The following is a 24502-nucleotide window of genomic DNA, read 5'->3' on the forward strand; positions in this document are numbered from 1 at the left end:
TTATTCAAGGGAGTTTAGTTAGTAAAGGACCTCATAATTCCCTAGCATATCCCCCCCCACACATGACAAAAATAACAAAGAAAGAAGCTGCAGCATATTTCACATCCATATAACATTATTTGTCAGTGTTGTTTATTACAACTACCACCCATAGTAGTAACTGGATTTCTCCCCAAACTATCAAACTTTATCCAGGGATGCAGGTTCTGCACATTTTCATTGGTATTCAAGAGATATTTCTGTTTACTTCTGTTTACCATATGAATTCTGTTACCTCTCTTTCCCCTTCCCTTTTTCATAATCTCATACCCTTTCTTTAGGAATAGATAAGCAGCAGCTGGGGAGAATATCATTAGTACTGGTGTCAGAAAGACTAGATTAAAAAACCACCTCTTACACTTGCTACCTATAGGACCATGGTTAAATCGCCTTTCCATATAAAATGAATGAGTTCGACTAACTGACATTCTTTCCTATTCTAGAACCACGATCCTATATTATTGGTATAATACTTAGCCTGTTGACCTACCAGAGCCTCCCTTGAAGAAACCTATGTTACTTCAGATTATTATTTTTTTTCTTAGAGAAAGATATGTTGTTTTTTTTTTTTTTCTGAAGAGCAAAGACTCTGCTATATTTTTTCTCCAGCAAATCTCTTTAGTTAGAACAGAAGTCTCCATGTTGGATCAGAATATAAGATTTTTTCAGGTCTTGGCAACATCTTCTTATCACATACCTATTAATTCATTACAATGCTGTAGAATAGATTTCTATATCTGTTGGAAGGCTGAACTAGATGACTTTTAAGGGTCCCTTTTATGCAATGATTCCATGAAGTAATTCTAAAATACTACACTTCTAAAAGATGGGAGTGGATCCTATAATAAACTGTAATTCTTAAATACTATACTTCTACTTTTTTGGGGAAGAGGGGGTGCAATTGGGATTAAGTGACTTGTCCAGTGTCATACAGCTAGGAACAGTTGTTATTAAGTGTCTGAAGTTTGATTTGCACCCAGGTCCTCCTGACTTCAGGTTCAGTACTTTATCCACTTACTATCTAACTCCTAAAATAATATACTTCTAAAAAGTGAAGAAAGATACTAATCAGCTGCAAAGGGATCTTTGCAAGTAGCAAATTCTAAGTTATAAGTTAGTTATAAGAGAAGTTATAAGGGAATTTAGAAAGAGGTACTGCTTCTACTTAAAAATGATTAGAAACTGGGGGAAGCTAGACAGTACAGTAGATAGAGCACTGTCTCTGAAGTCGAAGGAATCCAGTTCAAATACTGCCTTAGACACTTAATACTGAATCTGGGCAATTGCCTTGCGGTGCCTACTACCCTCCCCAACCTCCATAGATGTTTGAAAGCGCCAATTTAGGTCCCTTGGAAGGGGTAGCAAGGGATACTAGAATGAATGCCCAATTTGTGGCCAGAAGGTCTGTGGTTTGAATTATAGTTCTTTTATAGATTAGCTAATCTATAAAAGCTTATCATACCTAACTTTTCTAAAATTCTATTTACCTCCTTAACTTCTTACGTATTTATTTTGTGGTTTAATTTATCTAATTTTGAGAGCAAGTTTGAGATACTCCAAAAAAATAGTATAATTTTGCAGATTCTTCTTGCAGTTGTCTTAATTTCTCCTCTAGGAATGTGGATACTATATCACTTGATGCATATATGTCTAGTACTTATATTACTTTATTATCTGTGGTACCCTTTGGCAAAATGTAGTTTTCTTCCTTGTGTCTTTTAATTAGATCTATTTTTGCTTTTGGTTGATCTGAGATCAGGATCGCCAACTGTTTGTTTGTTTGTTTTTTTTAACTTCAGCTGAAGCTTAATAAATTCTACTCCAGCTTTTTAGCTTCACTCTGTATGTATCACTCTACTTTAAATGTGTTACCAGGTGGCAAACTATGTACAATAGCAAGTTGTCTATGTGATCCCACATGGACAGTATTGTTTTTGTTATATTATATAAAGGGGAAAGTCCTTGAAATAAACAGACTCCATTTTTCCACCATCTTCAGGAGTCCTGCTTCATCCTGCTTCATCACTTCTCCACTAGGAAGGGATATTTTAATCACCCCGGTGTGGGGGCTCTAGAAATCAAGACACAATAGAAATTCACTTGTTTCATTGAATATCTATCTTTTCCCCTGAATAGTTGATTCTTGATTGCAATCCAAGTTCCTTTGCCCTACAGAATACCATATTCCAGGATCTTTGATTCTTTAAAGTGGAAGCTGCTAGGTCCTGAGTAATCCTGATTAGGGCTCCTCAATATTTGAATTATTTCTTTCTGGCTGTTTGCATTATTTTTTTCTTTGATCTGATAATTCTGAAATTTAGTTATGATATTCCTTGAAGTTTTCATTTTGTTTTTTTTTTTAAAGAGGTGATCAGTAGATTCTTTCAATGGCAGTTTTCCTTAAAGATTGTTGAAAAATATTGCCTAGGCTCTTTTTTTCATCATGGTTTTCAAGAATGGTGAGTAGATGCTATGCTAAAGATCATGGGACACAAATTCTTTTTCTCCCAAGAATACACAGTATAGTAATTTTAAAATTCTATGAACTTTTATTTATCATAAACTTCCATGGGTATTTGGAATTTCCTGAAGAGAAAGCACTTTCATGCATTTTGATATCACTTTCAAGGGTAAAGGAGATAAAATCTAAAATAATTTCCTGAAGAGAAAGCACTTTCATGCATTTTGATATCACTTTCAAGGGTAAAGTAAAGGAAATAAAATCTAAAATACTTTACTTTCTTTCCCTCTCACACTAAGTTTGTTTGACTACATACATGTTCCTTCATTGTACAGATACTTGGTTTCAATAAACCTTTGTTAATTCCCTTCTTTGTGCCAGGCATTGTACTAAATGCTGGGAATACAAATAAAAAGAAAAGATCCTGCCCTCAACAAATTTACAATAGGGGAAACAACACACAAAAGGAGACTAGAAAGCGTGTGTGTGTGTGTGTGAGAAAGCTGAGTGGAGTGGGCTTTTTGCACTCTACAAAGGAAAGCATTGGGAACAGTTGGATATTCTACAATCAGAAGATAAGACTAAGGGGAAGTAGCAATATCAATCAAGGCTTGAGTTAGCAACATGGTGGTTAGGTTAGAAGCAATGAGCTGATCCTGGGAGGGACATCTTGTTTCTTACACTCAGCAAACAACAAATGCCAAGAAGAGACCTCCTCAAAAAAAAAAAAAAAAAAAAAAATCCAGTTTCTGCCCTCTATAAAAGAAGTCTTTAGAAGGAGTTTGAACCTTAATTCCCAGTCCTCCAATTGATTAAGTATCTACTATGCAAAAAACACTGCAACAACACAGAAAAAAGAATAAAAGAAAAATGAAATCATTCTTGCCATCAAACTACTTTATATAATCTGAAGAAAAGGTAGTATACAGAAAACTCTATTAACATCTTCCAATGAACTATCCCTACAGAAAGCAACCTATGATTGGTTAGGTGAGAAGCCCGTATTCCCTCAACGAATGAGGCAAGATGTCTCTTCAGCTTTGTCTCCTAACTAGATGTCCAGAATTAACCGTGGTAAAAGGAGAGATCCAGACTTTGGACTCTAAGAAAAATTTGGGAATGGGAAAATCAAGGAGGGATTTTTTTTTTAAAAAGAGATGGCATTTTAGTTTGTCCTTTATTGTTCTTTTTTTTAAAATAGCTTTTTATTTACAAGATATATGCATGGATAATTTTTCAGCATTGACAGTTGCAAAACCTTTTGTTCCAATTTTTCCCCTTTTTCCTCCCACCCTCTCCCCCAGATGGCAGGTAGACCAATATATGTTAAATATGGTAAAGTATATGCTAAATGAAATATATGTATATATGTCCATACAGTTATTTCGCTGCACAAGAAGAACTGGACTTTGAAATAGTGTACAATTAGCCTGTGAAGGAAATAAAAAATGCAGGCGGACAAAAATAGAGCGATTGGGAATTCTATGTAGTGGTTCACACTCATTTCCCTGAGTTCTTTCGCTGGGTGTAGCTGGTTCAATTCATTACTGTTCTTTTGGAGCTGATTTGTTGTATCTCATTGTTGAAGAGGACCATGTCCATCAGAATTGATCATCCTATAGTGTTTTTGTTGAAGTATATAATGATCTCCTGGTCCTGCTCATTTCACTCAACATCAATTCATGTAAGTCTCTCCAGGCCTTTTTGAAATCATCCTGCTGGTCATTTCTTACAGAACAGTAATATTTCATAACATTCATATACCACAATTTATTCAGCTATTCTCCAATTCAGTTTCCAGTTTCTAGTCACTACAAAGAGGGCTGCCACAAACATTTTTGCACATACAAGTCCCTTTCCCTTCTTTAAGATCTCTTTGGGATAGTAGTAACACTGCTGGGTCAAAGGGTATGCACAGTTTAATAACTTTTTGAGCATAGTTCCAAATCGCTCTGGCTGGATGGGAACACAAGGTTTTGCAAGGGCTAATGTTGAAGAATTGTCCATGCATATGTTTTGAAAAATAAAAAAAACTTTAATAATAATAAAAAAATCTTCTTTATAATATCCTATACAAGTGACTATTCAAGATCTTGTTGAATATTTTGTGGGATGGGAAATGTCCCAGCGCATGAGGCAGTTGACTACCCAGATGGATAGCTCAAATCATGAAAATTTCTTCTTCATATTGCAATTAAGTCAACCCTCTAAAATTTCCACCCACTGGTCTTCATTCTAATTTATTCTGCAAATTATAACATTGAACCATTCCTTTACTGGGATGAATATAAAATGAATGTCATAATAACTTATATGCAGGTGAGATGAAATGATTTTTCCAGCATCAAAAACCCAACATAGTTATCCCTTCTATATAATGGAGTAAGCACAGTGTTGCACAGTTTTCATGATGTGAAAAATCTGTGTAAAACCTTTTGGCTCTCCCATTATACAAGAGAAGTCTGATTTTTTCTTTTCTTTTTTTTTTTTTTTTTATAGAATGTTTACTGTACCTTATTGTGAAATTTGGGTTATATATTTAGTCATAGGCTTTGTGTCATTTGCCTTTGCCTGTCATCCTTGATTTCTATAAAATTTTCTATTAATTTCTTATGTTGACCTGTGATATAGCAAAACCATAATGGAGAAACTTGCAACGTAGAAGAAATAACTGTATATTTCAGAGGTAGGGGTTAAACCTAGGTCTTCCTGGCTTCAAGGCCAGGTCTCTATCCACTAGTGCCCTATATTTGAATGCAATATCCTTTAAACTAAAATTAGAGACTGAAAGATGGCAGCACAGTAGTTTTAGATCCATCTGACATTCAAGTAGTAGTTCAATTCTCAGGACTCCAATTAGAGCACAGTGATTCGCAATGGTTGGATTTATTAAGGACTAAATACTAACAGGGATGGCTAGGTTGCACTACCATGTTCATAGCTGTTAGTGTCCCTTGGTTGGGGTTGAAGATTTTCATTATTGATTTAACATTTTGTTAAGAAGAAATACATTGATGAAGAGGACAAAACATATTAATATCTTGTTTTGTCTTTGGACCCATGTTCACTCATCACTGAATAAATTAAGGCTAAAAATATTGTGCAGAATAAATTTGTTTCTCCTTACATTCAATACTCCCATGCCCTGTTTCCAACAGGATTCCTAGAATTTTTATTAAGAATTACAGTTATGGGGTAACTAAGTGGTACAGTGGATAGAGTATTAGCCCTTAAGTCAGGAAGACCAGAGTTTAAATGTGACCTCTGACATTTAATATTTACTAGCTGTATGATCCTGGTCAAGTCATTTAACCCCAATTACCTTGGAGGAGGAGAAGGAGGTTAAAGGGAGAAGAAGGAGAAGGAAAAGAAAGAATTAGAGATAAACAATAACTTAAAGACAACACAATTCTTAATATCATGGTATTCTTTCTGATAACAACAGTTTGTTTCTCCCTCTTTCCATCCAAATTCTTTCTGTCTTTCAAAGTCTACTAAAGTAAAGATTTGTTTTTTCCAGAAAACCTCTTCTGACTAGTTTCCATTCATCTTTATCTCAAAGTCTTACTGTCCCGGAAGAAGCTAAGTTACTCAAAATCAGAGACTACTTTTCTTGTACACAACAGCATGTTTTAGGACTGTGCTGGAGAAGTTAAATAAACACTTTTTAGGATGATAGGAAAACCAACTGATTATTAGCCAAACTGACAGTATGACTATACAAATCACATACCCCCAAAACATTACACTGATTTTTATCAGATTCTATTGGGAAGTAAGAAAAATTACATGTCTTATAAAATGACTGTAATTTTTAACTAATAAAGCATTATTTTAACAACTTCTAAAAATTTAATATCCATTAAAAAATTCTCTAAAAAATAAACATAAAATTCAGCATAAATGTTTAAAAACCAGGTGGGAAATAAAGCTTACTCTTGCTTATTGCAGGATCAAGAAAATAAAATTCCACATTCCTAACTCCTAGGGCCATGTATTGTCCTATTTCCCAAAACAGGCAAATGATTTTTTTTTTCCCAGTGAGATGAGTTGGTTGTAGTTAAATACTGTAATTATCTTTGTTTAGCTCAATATACATGACAAGGCTGTTCCCAAATTAACAGTCAACCCTCTCCACACCCCTCCTCCATTTTGCACTTACAATCTTTTTTTTTTTAAATCTTTAAAAAAATTCTGGTTTTTAGAAAGTGTTTTGGGATATATAAGACATTTTACACACATTATTTCACTGGGTCTCAGAACAATACTGTGAAACAAAATGTACATATCTATTTGAATGAGGTAACTGAATTCCACAATGGCTCAAATATAGTACATGGAAGGGATAGAATTAATACCCATGTCTTAATTATATCAACTTTAACTCTATTTTTATTATCTGCCTGAATGAATGACTGCATAAATGACAATTTAACTTTAGGAATTATGTGATTGCAATTTTGACCATTCTCATACTCCTACAATAATTACTGTCATATCTTTAGAGACAATATGTCTTACACTTCTGGGGGTGGAGCCAAAATGGTGGAGTAAAGCCAGAGAGCTGCTTCAGTTCTCTGTTTTCCTCAAAAATCACTTGAAACTAAATCTCTGAACAAAGTCTAATAGAATGAGACTTCCTCCAACTCAAGATAGACTGAAAAAATTTCAACAAAGTTCAATCTCACAAGGATGTAAAGAGCCCCGCTCAGACAGATTCTAGTGAAGCCTGGAGAGAGTCTTAAACTCAGCAAATCAGAAGTTAAGACCCTCAGGCCTGGCTCAGTAGAGGAAAAGATCAATAGGGCAACCTTTAACCCCAACAAAACCAGGCTGTTTCCTGAAAAGAGCATGCAAAGCTATCCTCTGCAAAACCAAGGAACACCTGTTGTCAAAGCCAAGGCTTAGAACTGCACAGGAAGCTTGGGACAGTGCGCTCTTTACCCCAGCAGCAAAGCTCAACCAAAAAAACTTTTTAGAAAAGAGGAAATACCAAAAGAAAAGGAAAGAAAATGAGCAAGAAAGAGAAAAGAAAGCTATTATGGTGACAGGGAAGACCAAAACACCAACTCAAATGAGGACAAAATGTCCATAGAAGAAATCTCAAAGAGAAATATTAATTGGAATTGAGCCCCAAGCGACTTCTTAGAAATATTCACAAAAGATGTTAGAAGGCAAATAAGAGAGGTAAAAGAAAAAATGAAAAAAGAAATGAAAGGTATACATGTTATACATGTACACGTACAAAGGTATGCATATCAACATCTTGGAAGAGGAAGGAAAAAAATTGACTGAAGAAAACAACTCCTTAAAAAATACAACTGGTCAAATGCAAAAAAACAAACAAACAAAAAACCCCAAATATGGAAGAAAACAGCACCTTCAAAAGTAGAATTAATCAAATTGAAAAAGAGATACAAAAGCTAACTGAAGAAAATCACACATTAAAAACTGGAATGGAGCAAATGGAAGCTAATGATTCTATAAAAGAGCAAGAATCAGTCAAACAAACTAAAAAGAATGAAAAAAAAAATGGAAGAAAATGTGAAATAACTCACTGCAAAAACAGCCAACCTGGAAAATAGATCCAGAGAGAAAATTTAAAAATTATTGGCCTACCTGAAGGCTATGACCAAAAATAAAAAGCTTGGATAGCATCTTTCAAGAGATCATTAAGGAAAACTGCCCCAATAATTTAGAAACCAAGGGAGAAATGCTCATTGAAAGAATCCATTGATCATCTCTGGAAAGAGAACCCACAAGGAAAACCCCATGGAACATTGTTGTAAAACTCTAGAACTATGATCTCAAGGAAAAATTACTGTCAGACAAAAGCTATTCCAATCAAGAAGCAACTGTCAGGATTACCCAGAATCTGGCAGCTTCTACAATAAAAAATCAGAGGTCCTGGAAAACCATATACTGAAATGCAAAGGACCTACAGTTACAGTCCAGAATTAACTACCCAGTGAAACTGAACATCATCTTTCCAGGGAAGTGATAGGTGTTCAGTGAAGTAAGAGACTTTCAATCATTTCTATTGAAAAAAAAAAATAACCAGAATTAAACAGAAAACTATATGTACAATCACAGGACTTAAGAGAAGCATAGAAAGGTAAACCGAGGGAAATATATATTATTTAAATATTTAAATGTTTACATGGAATGGGAAAATGCTATCTGTAATTTTCAAGGACTGTATCTGTTACTGGGGCAGACAGGGCGGGGCATCACATAGAGGGTGTGGTTGTGAATGGACTCTGCTGTGATATTAGGACATTAGAATGCAGAAAAAGACATTAGGATGCAGAAAAAAGGTCTGTCCTGAGAAAAGGAGGAAAACGGAGTTGAATAGGACAATTAGATGGCATGAAGAGGTGCAAAAGACCTATTACAACTGAAGGAAAGATGGGAGGGGAGATGTTTAAGATGAAGCTTGATCAGTTTTGACTCTCAGAGGGAATAACTTAATCATTCAGTTGGGTACAAAAATGTAGCAAATCTTAAAAGAGGTAGGAGGAGGGAACAGGTAGGTGGTGCAGTGAATAGAGAACTAGTCCTGAAGTCAGGAGGACAATTTAATTAATAAATAAATAGGAAAAATCCAACAAAATACAAACTATCCTTCTTTATTGACTGGTGCTTTAGAAAACTATACTAATCTACCAAGAAACCAGGAATATTATAATTCCTTCCAATGAACAAAAGTTATTGCTATTTTTTTTTCTGTTGTTGCTGAGGCAATTAGGGTTAAGTGACTTAAAAGTCCCACAGCTAGGAAGTGTTAAGTGTCTGAGGCCAGATTTGAACTCAAGTTCTCCTGATTTCAAGGTTGGTGTTCTATCTACTCTAATTGCTAAATTTTAAGCATTACTTAAATTTTTGTTAAAATTTTAATTTCTAAAGCAAAAAATTGGCAGAGTAACAAAAAATGTCAGGCTCTTTTAACAAATAAGTCTATTTATTTGACTAATAACAGATATCTTGCTGTTCACCGAAACTACTAATTCTAAATAGTAAATAAGATTGTACCCAGAGTAAACAAAGACATTGTATTTACCTTTTAATTCCATGACAAACCAATGTCCTACTATATCCTAGGTTTTACAAAATACTATCTAATCCTAGGTTGAATTTCAAAGATAAACAAGTTTAAAAATAAGTTGGAACTTTTTTTTAAATGTCTGTGTTCTAGAAGGTAGAGTATTTCAAATTACCACATAATGAAGACAATTTAGAAAAGCTTAAGAAGCAGGTCCAGCACCTTCATTTAGCATTCAACTGAACTTTTCTCTGTAACTCTATACTGGGAATGGACAACAGTGTCTTTCAGACTCTTACAAAGAACCTGGTGAACAGTGTTATTTCAATTTATCTTTGATAATGAAAGTATAACATTGAGAATTATGCTTTAAAAAGTCATTTCTTCTTAGGTCTACTATACCACATATGGAAGATCAGAGTCACGTGTGTAACTAAACATCTACTTATCCAAAAGTTGTGAAATAAAAAGCCAAATAATATATTTCTCTACTAGGGAAATATAGCCGTTTTTATTATCACATTCAAATCTTTGGAAATGTACATTGCATCCTTTAAGTCTCAAATAAAATCCTAGCTTCTATAAAAAGTCTTCCCCAACCTCTCTTATGTCTGATGCTTCCCCTCTGTTAATTATTTCCTAATTATTCTATTCATAACTTGTTTTTTGTATATTGTTTGCATGTTTCTTATTAGCTTATAAAACTCTTGGTAACAAAAACTGCCCTATGCCTCTTTTTGTTTTCCCAGTGCGTAGTAAAGTGCCTAGCACATAGTAGGAAATTAGTAATTCTGAAAAAGATAATCAACCAGACCACCCTATTCCTTAAATGTTGAAAGAAAAATGGGATTTGTTACATGGGTGGAGGAACAAATGTATCAGATCCCCGTTTTATTGATTTTTGCTAAGCTTCATTGAAACCACAAAAGACAAGGAGGAGATAATATAGGCAGGTAGTAATTCAGATCTGAAATAATGTAGAGGGAAAAGGCAATTAGGTGGCCAATAGATAGAGCACTGGACTGACACAGAGTCAAGAAACCCCGAGTTCAAATTTGATTTAAGACACTAGCCATAGGGGGACCTCGTTTAACTGTTTACCACTGTTTCCTCACCTGGAAATGATCTGAAGGAAAAAAAAGGCAAATCACTCTAGTATCTTTGCTAAGGAAATCTCAAAAGAGGTCATCAGTCAACTGAAAAATGACAAAAGAACAAAAAAAGAGAAATGTTTATATTTTATAACTTCTTTATTAGGTGTGTAAAAGTGCTGACTAAAATACATGAAATTAGATGGCAGTTAGCCATTGAATGAATCGCAATGACTGGCCATGTAATAATTCTGGTGTGTGTGTTTAAAGATATATCTAGCCCTTGTTTCTTTTCTCAGCTTCACATCTTTCTCACCATCTGCTTACTGGACATTTCAAACTATATATTCTTTTGTCATCTCAAGCTCAATATGTACAAAACAGAACTCATTGTCTTTCACTTCTTCCATCCTGAACTTCTCCATCAATGTTGAAAGCAACATTATCTTCCAACCACCCAAACTCTTAACCATGGTGCCATATATTCTGTTTTCTGCTAAATAGTATCACCTTCCCCTCATTCTCATCACTTCTCTAGTTCAGGATATTGTCATCATCTTAGAGGAGTCACCTCAACTATCGCAGTAGCCTACTAAATCCCTCCCCACTCCATTCCATCATCCACATTGCTGCTAAAATGGCTTCTCTAAAATGTAAATGTGACTGTACCACCTTTCTCCCTAAAGTGAACTCCCATGGCTCACTTCTACCTCTAGGATAAAAAAAAAAAAAATGGCTTTGGCTTTTAAAACTCTTTATAACCTGATCCCTTCCTATCTTTCCAGTCTTATTACATCTTATTTCTTCTCTATGGATTCTTCTGTCCTGCCATATTATCTGGTTTGCTGTTCATTTCACATTACACTGTCTTCCATTTTCCTTCAAGGCTATTTAAATGTCACCTTTTGTCAAGAGGCCTTTTCTATTCCACCAAACTGCGGGTACTTTTCTTCAGGGTTACTTTTCATCTCTGTGTATCTTTTGTATGTACATCTTTATTTACATGTTGTCTTCCAATTAGAATGTAAGTTGCTTGAGGAAAACTTGGCTTTCTTAGTTTTAGCATAGCTGCTGATCCATATAAGTGCTTAATATATATGTGTTATAGAAAGAATATAGAAAAGGATTTAAGACAGAACACTGGGGAATGTCCATAGAGGATGAAGATCCACCAAAGCAGAGTGAAAAGAACCTATCAAACAAGTAAGAGGAAAACCAAGAAAAGTGTCATCAAATTGGAGAGGAAACATATTTGCCATAAGGAGAAGGTAATCAAATGTATTAAATGCTTTAGACTGTCAATTAACTTAAAACCAACCCAAAACTCTTAAAAATATTTATTGAGTATTTACAATACTCCACTGAAATTAACTGAATAACAATAATAATAGCTGACATTTATATTGTGATTTAAGGCTTATAAATTGTTTTGTACATACTATTTCATTAAATGCTCAGAACATGACTATGGGAATAGGCACTGAAGATACTATTATCTGCATTTTACAACTAGGGAGACTGAAGCTTAAAAAGGGTAAGTGATTTTCTTGTGGCCAGACAAATAGTGCGTTTTGAGGAGTAGGATTTGAATGTGGGTCTTTTTCATTCTAAGTCTAATGCCTTGTCCCTTATTCTACACTGCTCTTCCAAAAAGCATATCTTTAAAATTTATATCTAAGCATAAATTAACATTTTAAAGCTATTTTGTGGCCAAATGAATTGTGTAACTAAATTTTCCCCATGACATTTTATTGTTGTTATTATGGTAAGCAAGTAGCATAACCCTATGTTACTTATCTGAAATATATTTTATAAAAATAAATTTGGAATTTGGAGAGAAAGTATGAGCCTATCAGATTCATTTCAGCAAGTATAATGTATGGAATGGCACTGAGAGGTAAAGGGAGATATAATGATACAGAAAATGGAGAAGAGATTTTTCTTGATATACAAAAGCTCCTGAAATTATATTATTTAAATTTTATCTGAAGATGAATAGAGGCTGGGTTTCTTGACAATGTGATTGAAACTCAAAGAAATAAAGAACACTAGTTGAGCAGTCAGATTAAGGGAATTTGATTATGTAGCTCTATTTAAAAAGTGCTGAGGATTTTTACATGTGTATATGTATGTATGGATGAATGTATATATGTACACACACAGAGAAAGAGAGGTAAAAGCTGAAGATGATTAGTTGGAGCTGAATGGATTTGCAAGAAAAAGACAAGTAACACTGACCATCAAAAGTACAGTGAACAAATATAAAGATTTATAAGCAACAATAGTGAATGAGAGCAAGAGAAATTTGCTGAAGGGAGGTACTTTGGGAACGGAAATGTGGATCTCAGAATTACTTACATAAATTGAGTGTAAAGTAATACTTGCTGACTCTACTTCCTCTCTTCACACTACTTCTCAATCCTTTGCAATCTGGCTGTTGAGCTCAGATTCAACTGAAATTGCTCTCTCTAAAGTTACCAGTGATCTCTTAATTGTCAGATCTGATAATCTTTTCTTAGTTTTACTCACCTTAGATCCATCTAAGACCACCCTCTTTAGAATGTACTCTCTTCTTTTTGTTGTCAAGATCTTATTATATCCTAGTTTATTTCCCATGTCTGACTACCCCTTAATCTATTTTGTAGTTCTATTACCAACATTCTCATTCTCTCTCTCATCTCCAATTTTTCCTCTGAGCTTCAGTCCCACATGACCAATTGTCTATGGGACAGATCTAAAACTGAACTCATTATCTTCTCTCCTCCCCAAAACCTCCTCTCTTCCAAACTTCTCTATTTCTTTCTAAGGCAAAATCATCCTTTCATGATCTTGGCATTATCCTCAACTATAATATTCTCACCCCACATGTCCAATTAATTTCTAAATCTTGCCATTTCTACCTTTGCAACATTTATTTCCTTATACAGCTGTGAACTCAGTTTAGTCTCTCATAATCTTTTATCTAGATTTTGTACCAGTCTCTTAATTAGTCTCCTTGCTTCAAGTCTCTCATCACTCTTGTTCCTTCTAAACACTGATGCCAAAGTAAATTTCCTTAAGTACAGATTTGACTGTGTGACTGACTTCTTTATTCAACCAATTCTAGTAGCTTCTCATTGCCTCATATATAAAATATAAATTCCTCTTTTTAGCCTTTTAAAATTCTATACAATTTGGCTCCAAAATACCCTTTTAGCCTTCCTGGATATTATTCTTTTTCCCTAATCTTCATTCTAGCCAAAAGACTGCCTTTTGCTTCATCACTCAAAATATTCCCTCTCCTTCCTTACTCCAAAGTTTTGTACTGGCAATCTTCCATGCACTGTCTCCTTACTTCCAGGGTATATCCCCAAGGACTTTCACCTCCAAGCTCCAGTTGTATACACCCAAGCACCAGGGGTAAATCCCCAAGCTCTTAGGCTTGACCTTCAAGTCCCAGATGTTTATTCCCCTAACTCAAGAATACATCCCCCAACTGCTATGCTCTCAATGTTAATACTCTCCCTTTCCTCAGAAGATCCTGAAAACATTCCTTCTCCTTCATCAACCAATTAAAAAGTTTTTTCTCCTTTCTTAGGATGTTAATTTTTATTCATATTACATCATTTTCCTAAATACAAATTTTGGTGCTTTCTTATAGTGGTTTGAAGTTTGTTTTCAACATTTATTAAATAGATTTCTACCTTGTTTACATTGAAAAAAAAAGATTCATAGAGTTCCTGTTTTCCTTTAAGATGCAATTCAGCAGAAGTGAATGCAAGGGACAATGTTGAAAAATTATCCATGCATATATTCTGTCAATAAAAAGCTATATAGATATAAAAAGATTCTAATAAAAATATAAAAAAGGGGAAAAAAGATGCAGCTCAGGCACCATTTTTTGAATGAAGCTTTTTTTCTGAAACCCACAAATCCCAGTATTCTCACTTTAAAACTAGTGTCTATGTATCACACATGCATCTATATAAATATATATAACTTCTTAGTCTCTCCTATTAAGATGTAAGATCATCATGAATAGGAATCATTTTGTCCTTTGTCTTTGCATCGCTACTGCTTAGGCACAGTTTGCTTGGCATATAGCAAACATTTAAATAAACATGTATTGATCAATAAATAGACACTGCTGGTAGCAGCTGATAAAATGCATATAGGGTAAATACCAGGAATGAAAGCAAAGAGCCTAAGTTTCATCCTAAGGCAACCCTGCTAATGGGGGAGAGAGGTTTCATGAATTGGGATAGAATGATGTCACACAAGAAAGTCATTTTGTAAAATCATAATAAACAATATGTCCTAGTAATTCAAAAGAATGCTTTCTACTAATCTGGAAAAGCCGTATATTATTTATTTTAGGATTTTGATTTTTATCTATCTAAAGTAATAGTTTAAATTGTAAAAAAGTAAAATGTCCCATTTTGGAACCTGGATGTGAAACATTGTAAGGTATGCCCCTTTTTATAATCAATTCTCAATGATCTACACCAAAGAAAAGAAGCACTGGGATAATAGAGGATTACACATATTTATCCTTGCACCTTTCTTCCTTCTATTTTTACTTCTGGAATCATAATCAAGTAAGTATTCTCCCTGCTACTGGAAAGGGCATGTCATTCTACTCTGCTATGTTACCACTCACTTTCTAACTTTACAAAACAAAATACCTCTCTTTCTGACCAGTTCTCTTTCAAATGAAAGATTTTTTAGAATTTTAATTAGAACTATTAGAATATAAATCCTTGATGGCAGATCAAGATGTTTTTGCATTCACCTTTGTATCACCAGTGCTAAATCACATAGTAATATGAGGTGGGAGGAAAAGTTGAAGATGAGAAAAATGCTCCAAATTTGGGCAACTAAAAGGATTTCAACACAAAGAGAGAATTTTGAATCAGGGGTAGTATTATGTGGAAAATGAATTTTCTTTTGCAAATGCTTATTTTGAAGAGTATACAGGTCATTTTGTTATAGATTTTCAAAAGGCAATTGTTGATATGATGGGAAATCTGCATTTTAAGCTTTTAACCCTTCTCACTTGGATTATTATAATAGCTTTCTAATTTTTCTCTTTGCTTGACATCTCTTCCCTACTTCAATTAATCTTCTACTTACACTCCCTTCATGTACTCTACAATCTAGCTAAATTGTACCTCTCACATATCACTTCACATCTTTGCATAGATAGTTCCCATATCTGGACTGTTCTCTCTCCTCACTAATGCCTCTTAGATTTCTCTTTATTCCTTCATGACTTGGCTCAAGCAGCAACTGGTACATAAAGCTTTCCTGCTTCCCATAATAGGTTGTGATCTTCCTCAAATGACTTTGTATTAATTTTGTATATATTCTTTATGCAGGCAGTTTTTGATTTATGTAAATCTGCATTCTGCAAATTCAACTTTATGGAAAAAATTTTGAAAGATATGAAAAATTGTAACAGAAATGTGCAAGAAGAGGCTGTTGTCTGTAGAAAAAGCTTAGGGCAATCTTCCTTTTGCCTTAAGAACAGACCTTAACCATTAAAAAAGAGCAAAAAAAAAAAAGCAAAAAGAATTCTGAACATAGATAGCTTTTATGGAGAAAGAGAAGAATAGACCTCAAACCCTGAGGATCCTCCTTAAAGGCAAATCATCTCCAAATGAAGCCCCAAAGGGTGATATGAATTGGTCCCCATCTTACAAGGCTTTCTTGGAAGAATTCAAAAAGGATCTTAAAAGAGAGTTAGAAGAAAAATGGGGAAAGGAAAGAAGAGTTTGAAAAAGGAAAAACAGAAATTATCTGAAGAAAACTCCTTAAAAAATAGAATTTGATGAAATTGAAAAAGCATATAACGCCTTATAAAATAGATATGAAAAAGAAATCAATTTGTTAAAAAACAGAATTTGTGAAACGGAAAAAAAAATGCAATGAACAAAACACCTCATTTAAAAGTTCAATTGGCCAAATGCAAAAGATAAAAAAGCCAAATGAAGAAAATAATAAATACCTTTCTCCAATGGGTCCTTTTCATTTTCTTTTTATCTCTTTGAGGTATAGACCTGATAGTGATATTGCTGGGTCAAAGAGTCTGCAAAGTTTTACACCACTTTGGGTATAGATTCATTTGTCTCCAGGGAGTTGGAACTAGTTCACAGCTCTATCAACAATGCATTAGTGTACCTACTTTCTCATATCCCCTCCAGCATTTGTAATTTTCATTTTCTATTATCTTAGCCAATCTGATGAACATGAATTGTGTACTTCAGAGTTCAAATAAGTCTTTTTGAATTTGTAAAACTTGTAAGTCAATGGCACTATCATATTAAATTTCACTTTTACAAATTACATGTAAGAAAGATTCTTTTCATGCCCTGGACTTGCAAATTCTTATAGAGGCTTGTAGAGTAGTAGCAAATAATGGCATGCCCACTTGTTTATAGCCTATGATCTCCTTTTGTCCAAGCAAATCAGCTGTTCCCCGACTATCACCATTTAGGCATTGTGTATATGGCATCTTCCGGAAAGCTTTGCTTAATATACCTCTGGCAAAATATATTCTTTTTCTCCCTCAATTTACAAGCTTTATGAAATCTAATCAAAATAATGCCATCTTTCCCCAGAAACTCATTTATGCATTTCTTATAGACTCTACTTTCTTATGTTAAAAAACAAAGAAATGAATCTCATTTGTTTACATGTGGATTTATTTGTATTTAAGATCATCCACCTGTGATAAGAAACTCATTAGCCTGAATTCAGGTAACATGCCAAGGAATGATAAAATTTCTTCCTTGCTCAATTTACAATCCATCCCACAGAATAAGAATTGTGGCCTCTGTTCAGACTTGACATTAGCATTATGGAAGCCACTATCTTCTTGCTCTCCTCATTAATGGAATAACAAAATGGTTTACCTTATTTTTGATGCTTCTCTCCATCAGAAGAACTAATTAAGTAATGCCACTATGCCTCAATATACTTCTGTTATTTGTCTTTTATTTCCACATATTGCTTTGACTCTTTCGAATTAAATAGTAAGCTCCTAAAAACAGCTATTATTTTCTTAATTCCATTAATAACTGAGACTGTCTTACACTTACACACACACACACAAATACATATTAAAATAGAAAATCACAAGAAAGACATTTACATTCAAAGTGAAGAAGTTTTTGAGAAATGAAACACAAATCTCCATTTACATATACACTTAGTAATATAGCTGGGAACAATTTCCCTCCCTTTATCCCCATTTGAATAGTTGTCCATTTTAGTTTTTTTGCCCTCCCATCCAGAACCTAGAGACCAACATTTAAGGGGAAACAACAATATTCTAGGAGAAAGACATTTCACAGAGGTGTTGTCTAAAATAATTTCAAATTCTATTACAAAATTTATGGTACATTAACTCTAAGTGTGTGACCATTGAAATTCTGCTGGTATGCCAGATCAACTGCTTCCTGTTAGACTGGCTCCATAATTATCCACTTTCATTGCCTTAGGTGCAAACAATATATCCAATTTCTCATTCTTACTCTAATCAGCTCTTCTTTATCCCAGGCTCAAGCCTCCATGCTTCATCTATCTCATAATCCATTTCATTGTTCTGGGCAACAATAAACAGTGTAAAGGATCAGAAGACCTAGGTTTGAACTGTATACTACCTGTGTAATAGTCAATCAATCTTCCCAAGCTTCTTGAAAAAAATAATCTATAAAATGAGGCAGTTAAACAAGATTTGTAATGGCTCCTTCCAGCATCTAGTTTTTTCCATTTTGCTTTCTGAAGCTCTGCTCCATGCTTGCTTTTTGGCCATATACTCTCTCCTTTGGTGATTTCATTCACTCTTATGTTTCTAGTTATCAGCTCTATTTAGATGATACCTACATCTTTATCTCCAGACCCAATTTTTATGAGTTCCAGACCCCACATCACCAATTGCCTTCAGTACATCCCTGCCTGGATAAACTACTGTCCCCTAAAACTCAACACATCCCAAAAATCTCTACTCGCTGTACTACAATTTATTAATTCTCTCATTTTTTAGCTTTGGAATTATCTTTGATTCTTGCTTTGTATCACTGCTCATATGAATCAGTTACAAGTCCTGCTAATTTTACTTCTCCAATATAGCTAGCAGCTATGCCTTCCTGTTTGTTTTCATCGCTAGCATTCTGATGGACTTAATTGTCACCCACTAGACTATTGCTATAGTCTCTTAACAGACCCTCTTACTTCTACTCTTTCTCTAATATATCTTTCAAGATATTACTGTCAGAATAATGTTCTTAAATTAATTATGCATTTTTAATGTCTCTTCAATTAGATGCCATCTTTTTTTTTTTTTATAACAAATTGATTTGTACTAAATTGCCAGGTTGGTTTTACATATTATGTTTCTAAAGCTACTAAATGGTTACTAGAAAAATGACCTGATTATAAGAAATTATAGATTGAACAACTAGCAATTTTAAAAGATTAATAACTAAAATGAAAATTGAGGTAATGTCATAGGTACTACTTCTTTCTTCTTTGCTTTATATAACTAAAATCAAAGCACAGCAGCATATAGGATATTACAAATTATTAGTCTAGCAGGGGTTCATCCTCTTTTCCAGTAATGATAATAGCTTTGAGTGTTTGAATGCTTCTGGTAGTTTATTACAATAAGATATAGCAACAAGTTTTAGTTGAGTGGGCAACTTAAATTGCTCTGTGGACTAAGAGGGTTCAATGTGATACATTTTAAATTATTCATATTTAAGTAAAAGTAGATATAAAAATAAGAATAAGTAAACTATGAAGACAAAGTAGAAGAAACATTTCTAAGCCGTTTAGTGAACTTTTAAAACAATAGACTTCAATGATGTTAGTGAGAAAAACTTTTGTGGAACTAATTTGTTCATGGACTAAACTAATTCAGATAGAAACAGTAGACAAACTCTTCTGACAGCCACAACATAAGACAAGCCTACATATGAAGTTATACTGGATTCAGAGTCATAACTTTGGTTATGACTAATTCATCTAATTCAACCCTCTTGTTTGATAAATGAGAAAACTTTGGCCCATAAAGTAAAGTGACTTGCCTGTGGTGTATGTGTTTGTATATACACCCATAATGTGTATATGATATATAAGTGATATATGTAATGATATTTAATATGTAATGATACATACAGTTATCAGGAAACAATGATGTATTACAATCAACTATACAATTTAACTCAAAGGGTTTTATTTCTACAGGTCAGCACAAAAAGCACCTGTAGTTTGCATATAACATTAGCTTTTAAAACGTCTTAACAATAACAGATTCAATAACAGTGAGTTGTGTAGATATCTGGTAAAAAAAAAAAAAAAAACATCAGAATCTTAATTCATATATAAGCAGACTACCATTAATACAAAAGTATGTCAAATAATATATATATATATATAAGCATCAAATAATAATTCATACTTCTTTACATTTTAGATCTAAAAGTGCTTTACTAATACCATTCAGAAAAGTACTTATTCATAAAGTGGTAAGACCAAATAAGAAACCTGTTGTAGATTGAAACACCAAGTATCTAACTGATTTTTAAAAATAACATAAAAACAATATAGTTTTAAATAGGGTCTATTTTCAATGGTATACTCCATACAACTATTGTAAAAAGAAATTTTAAAATTCAATAATTCTTCAATATACACAGTTTTATCTTTCTCAGCTGCTTATATATGATGCAATTCTTAAACCAAGTTTCACCATGTAGCTCAGCTCAGTAGTATTTCTAAGATAATTAAATAACTGCCAGGATATAAGATATTTTCACTTAGTCAATCATATTGTAAAATGATACTTTTAAGGCATAAAATCTTTGATAAAAAAATTAAAGAATATGACACTATAAGAACCAACATTTGAGAACAGTTGCAATCTATTGAGGGAAAAAAACCACCAATACCATTTAAAAACAGAAGATAATGCTTACCAGGCTTGAAGGTAATGAGGCAGGTCCTGTTAGTGCAAGTTCCTTCTGGGAATATCATTATCTTTGAGTAAAAAAAAAAAAATAACATTATACAACATATACTTTAGAATTTATACAAAATAATGTTGATGTTTACTTTTTAAATTATCCCTTTATCAAAATATTCTGTAACATCTGAATAGTTTCCAGTAAAAAGGAATAAATAGAAACAATGTAAATACTACTACATACTTGCATACACACTTTCATGATAAATAAAAGTATCATTAAAAGTTAGAAGCATCCCAAAGAAGACAAATCTAAATGTGATTTTTAAAAAATTACATCAGTCTGTATTACACTAGAAATTAAGCCCAGAACATATTTTCAAAGCTGAAAATTATTTTATGGATTCATTTCAGTCTGGGAAGCAACAAGAATTGAAGAGACTTTTAACTTTTAATAACTTTCTAAAAGAATCACATAAAGATGACTAATTGTAGCTATAACAAGAAAATAGTAACTTTGGGAACTCATATTACCATTGTGGTATCTATGGACTTTTCATCTAGAATTTTCTCCAAATTCAGTTAAGCAAATTATGCAAAAAAAACTAGCCACTGAATAATTAATATTTTTTAAAGTGTAGAAAGACTGTGATCTGTATGTTGGTAAAATCATAGATCTTCTGCATGGCTAAACTTCTAAAATTTGCTTGGACTATCAAAAAGCATTGAATTTAATTGCATTTCTAAATAATCCTTGTTTCACAACTAAAAGGTATTTATGTAAGAAATGCTCTGCTTCCTTGATCCATTCTCATTCTAATTTTAACACTTTTCAAGGACTATGTCATTCAAATTACAAACAAAATTCTGAGTTACCTGTGGCCATTTGCCATTAGATTGTGCACGTCTCTTTATTTCTTCAACAGTTTTCCTTCGAGAATCCTGGTCAGATCGGGATACAAATACTGGTCGTATATATTTTATTAGAGCTGCAAAAAAGTTATATGAATTATGTGTAGCATTTTGAGGTGGGGTGTTATTGGGGAACTAGGGGATTACTTTGTCATTAATCTCAAGATATATGAAAAAAGAAAGAAATTCTAAAATTTCTTGTAGATTTTTAGACAAACATCCAATAAAGTAAACAATTACAAATGGACTAAAGGTTTAAGAGTTAATGTAATAAAATTATGATAAGGTTATATTACTGAACCAGCCTAAGCTGGTCAACCCTCAATTGTCTACAGCGGTAGAATAGAACAGAGGTACAAAGATCTTATAAGAGTATATATTAGCAACACTAAAGCATATTTGCCTTTGAAATAAATCAATTATAAATGAGCATTTTTAATAACTCATGAAATGGTGATTGCAAAAATAAAGTTTATTGAAAGAATATTCCTAAGAATATTGGGGGGAGGGGAAGTATCTGACAGGCATGACCAGAAAGCTCATAGGAATACTTAAAAGTGGGCTTAAAGAAAGAACAAACATCAGCAGTGAAAACATTGTTATAAACGTCTGTGAGAATTTTAAATTATAATGACATCACCCCAATTTCTAAAACTAAAACTGGTGAATGTGATCTTTGAAAATCATTTTAAATGAGACTAGTTATGATACCAGTTATCTATACTATAATAATTTAAATATGTAGATATGTATATTTTTATAGATATGTATATTTTTGTAACACTACAAAGAATAACATTGTTATAGATAGTATCTAAGAATAAGCAAATAGACATAATTTACATATCTACAGTACAAATTCATTAAAGGAAAAAACAAGAAGTCACTGCCTTTGTGCAAAGAACTATACAGGTATTAAGGAATATAAAGACATTGGCAGGTAGAATATAAACTCTTGAGGGTTAGCATTGTATTTTTTTTTCCTTTCACTTTTCAGTATCTAGAACAATGCCTTGTACTTATTGATTAAAAATGGTTGAACTGAATTCTTGTCTTATAATCAAATAATCAACAAGTATTTATGAAGTATGTGCTATGTGTTAGACACTATAATAGGTGCTCTTATTTTAGGAAGCTAATGAGAACTAAATTGAAACTGAGTCATTAGAAGCAACCTAATTTTGTTTAGTGAGACAATAGTATTATTTACTAATCATATCATGTATCCTAAAATTTCAAATAATTTACTTTGAAAGAAAAGAATAACCTAATACATATACCTTCCTTAAGCAGCTCAAAGTAACTTTTTTTAGATACTTTGTCAAAATGCTCAGTTTTCTTTAAATGTAAGTCATCTGAAATCTGAGGACCTATTCAAATATTTTAAGAATTCACTAAATAACTGAGCTGCCAGTGGTTTGGGAAAATGGATTTAGTTCTAGACCTAGATCCAGGAATCTATCCAATGCATCATTAAGCTGCTTTACACAAACCCTGACTATAAGTTTTCCTAGGGAATTCACCCAAAATAAGGTCATTGGAGTCATCGTCGTCGTCGTCATCATCATCATCATCATCATCATCATCATCATCATCATCATGTAATAGCAGATAAGATTATTTACTTGTTTTAAAATTTGCAAAGTGTTTTACATGCATTATATTTTTTGATCCTCATGACAATCTTGCAAGGAATCAATTGTTGCTACCATTTTAAAACGTTTTTATGCAGTTAGAAAGTATCTTGGGTGGATTTAGCTCTTCCTAGCTACTTGCTCTGTATTAAATGAGTTCAAGGCTCCAATCTTACATGAAACATAACCTAGTACAATGAGAGAACTTATAACTGTGACACACTATTAATTACCTCTGAGAGATCATGGAGAATGAGATCATGGAGAATGAAATCATGGAGAATGAGGGAGGTTTTAGAAAATTGAGAAAGGACCAATGTTTCAATTTTCTAAAATGTAAGTTCTGAGAACTACAGACCAAAAAAGTTGAAGCCTACCACTAGGCAATATTCTGAAATATACTATTAAGCACAATTCACTATCATTTAGGGAACAAAGTGATTACTGAGTAAGGGAAAGCAAGACTTTTTTAAAAATCATTAAATAACACTCCACAAACAACCCTCTTCATTTTCTTTTGTAATGGAATTATTAGATTAGCCACAAATGCTAGCAAGTTATAAACTTTCCATGTATCTACTGTATCCAAATTACAATGAGCTACAACAGTATAAAGTGTTACCATTTTAGGAATGCAGAGGAGGACACTTTCCTCAGATTGAAGGTATAACAGAGAAGCTTATCAAAATTTACAGATAACAAAGCTGGGAGAGAGCTAATAGATGACAGAACTGAGGTTCAAAAAAAAAAAAATCAACAAACTACTAATTATTCCCAGAACTAATATAAATTAAATTGAACAACAGTAGGTATGCATTGTTTCAGTTTAGCTTTAATACACTCGGGGCCCAGCAGAAAGCCTGGAATGCAGTAGGTGCTTAATATTTTTAACTGAATTGTCAACTTAAAGACAATACAATAATGACAGAATGTCAGAAAGACCCAGGGATTTAGTTGATTATAAAGTTAGTGAGTCATTAGTTTGGCTACAAGTGCCCCTAAACTCCAGCATAATACAGAATTACATGCTTTCCATATAACTACAATATTCAAATCACAATGACCTACAGGAGAGTACATCTTGAGGATACTAAATAACTAGGAGAAACAGCACAAATGAAGATAATTTTAAATATACAAGTATATATTTGAATATTTGAAATGTTATATATGATGATTGAATATGTATAAATTATATCAAAATGCTTACTATCTCAGGGAGGGAGGAAAGAAAGGAGGAAGGTATAGAATTTGAAAGTCAAAACTTATTCTATGTATGTAGAGGATCAAAGGATAAACATTATAGGTAGATGAAATTGTACTCAACATAGTTTAACAATTACGACTATACAAAAACAAATAGGCTTCTGTGTGAAA

At 33.1% G+C, this 24502-nt stretch overlaps 1 protein-coding gene across 1 annotated transcript in view; it reads right to left on the bottom strand.

Annotated features, from left to right (window-relative positions):
* The window catches only part of LPCAT1 (lysophosphatidylcholine acyltransferase 1), a 142945-nt gene that overhangs the window by 43165 nt on the left and 75278 nt on the right, over positions 1-24502 (bottom strand). The window contains exons 4-5 of the mRNA XM_031946103.1: positions 21456-21568; positions 20593-20653 (exon numbers count right to left, since the gene is read on the bottom strand). Of these exons, the coding sequence (XP_031801963.1) occupies positions 20593-20653; positions 21456-21568 (174 nt within the window). The remainder of the gene's footprint in view (positions 1-20592; positions 20654-21455; positions 21569-24502) is intronic.

This window comes from Sarcophilus harrisii, chromosome 1 (genome assembly GCF_902635505.1).
Source record: "Sarcophilus harrisii chromosome 1, mSarHar1.11, whole genome shotgun sequence".
In the NCBI taxonomy this organism is placed as follows: Eukaryota; Metazoa; Chordata; class Mammalia; order Dasyuromorphia; family Dasyuridae; genus Sarcophilus; species Sarcophilus harrisii.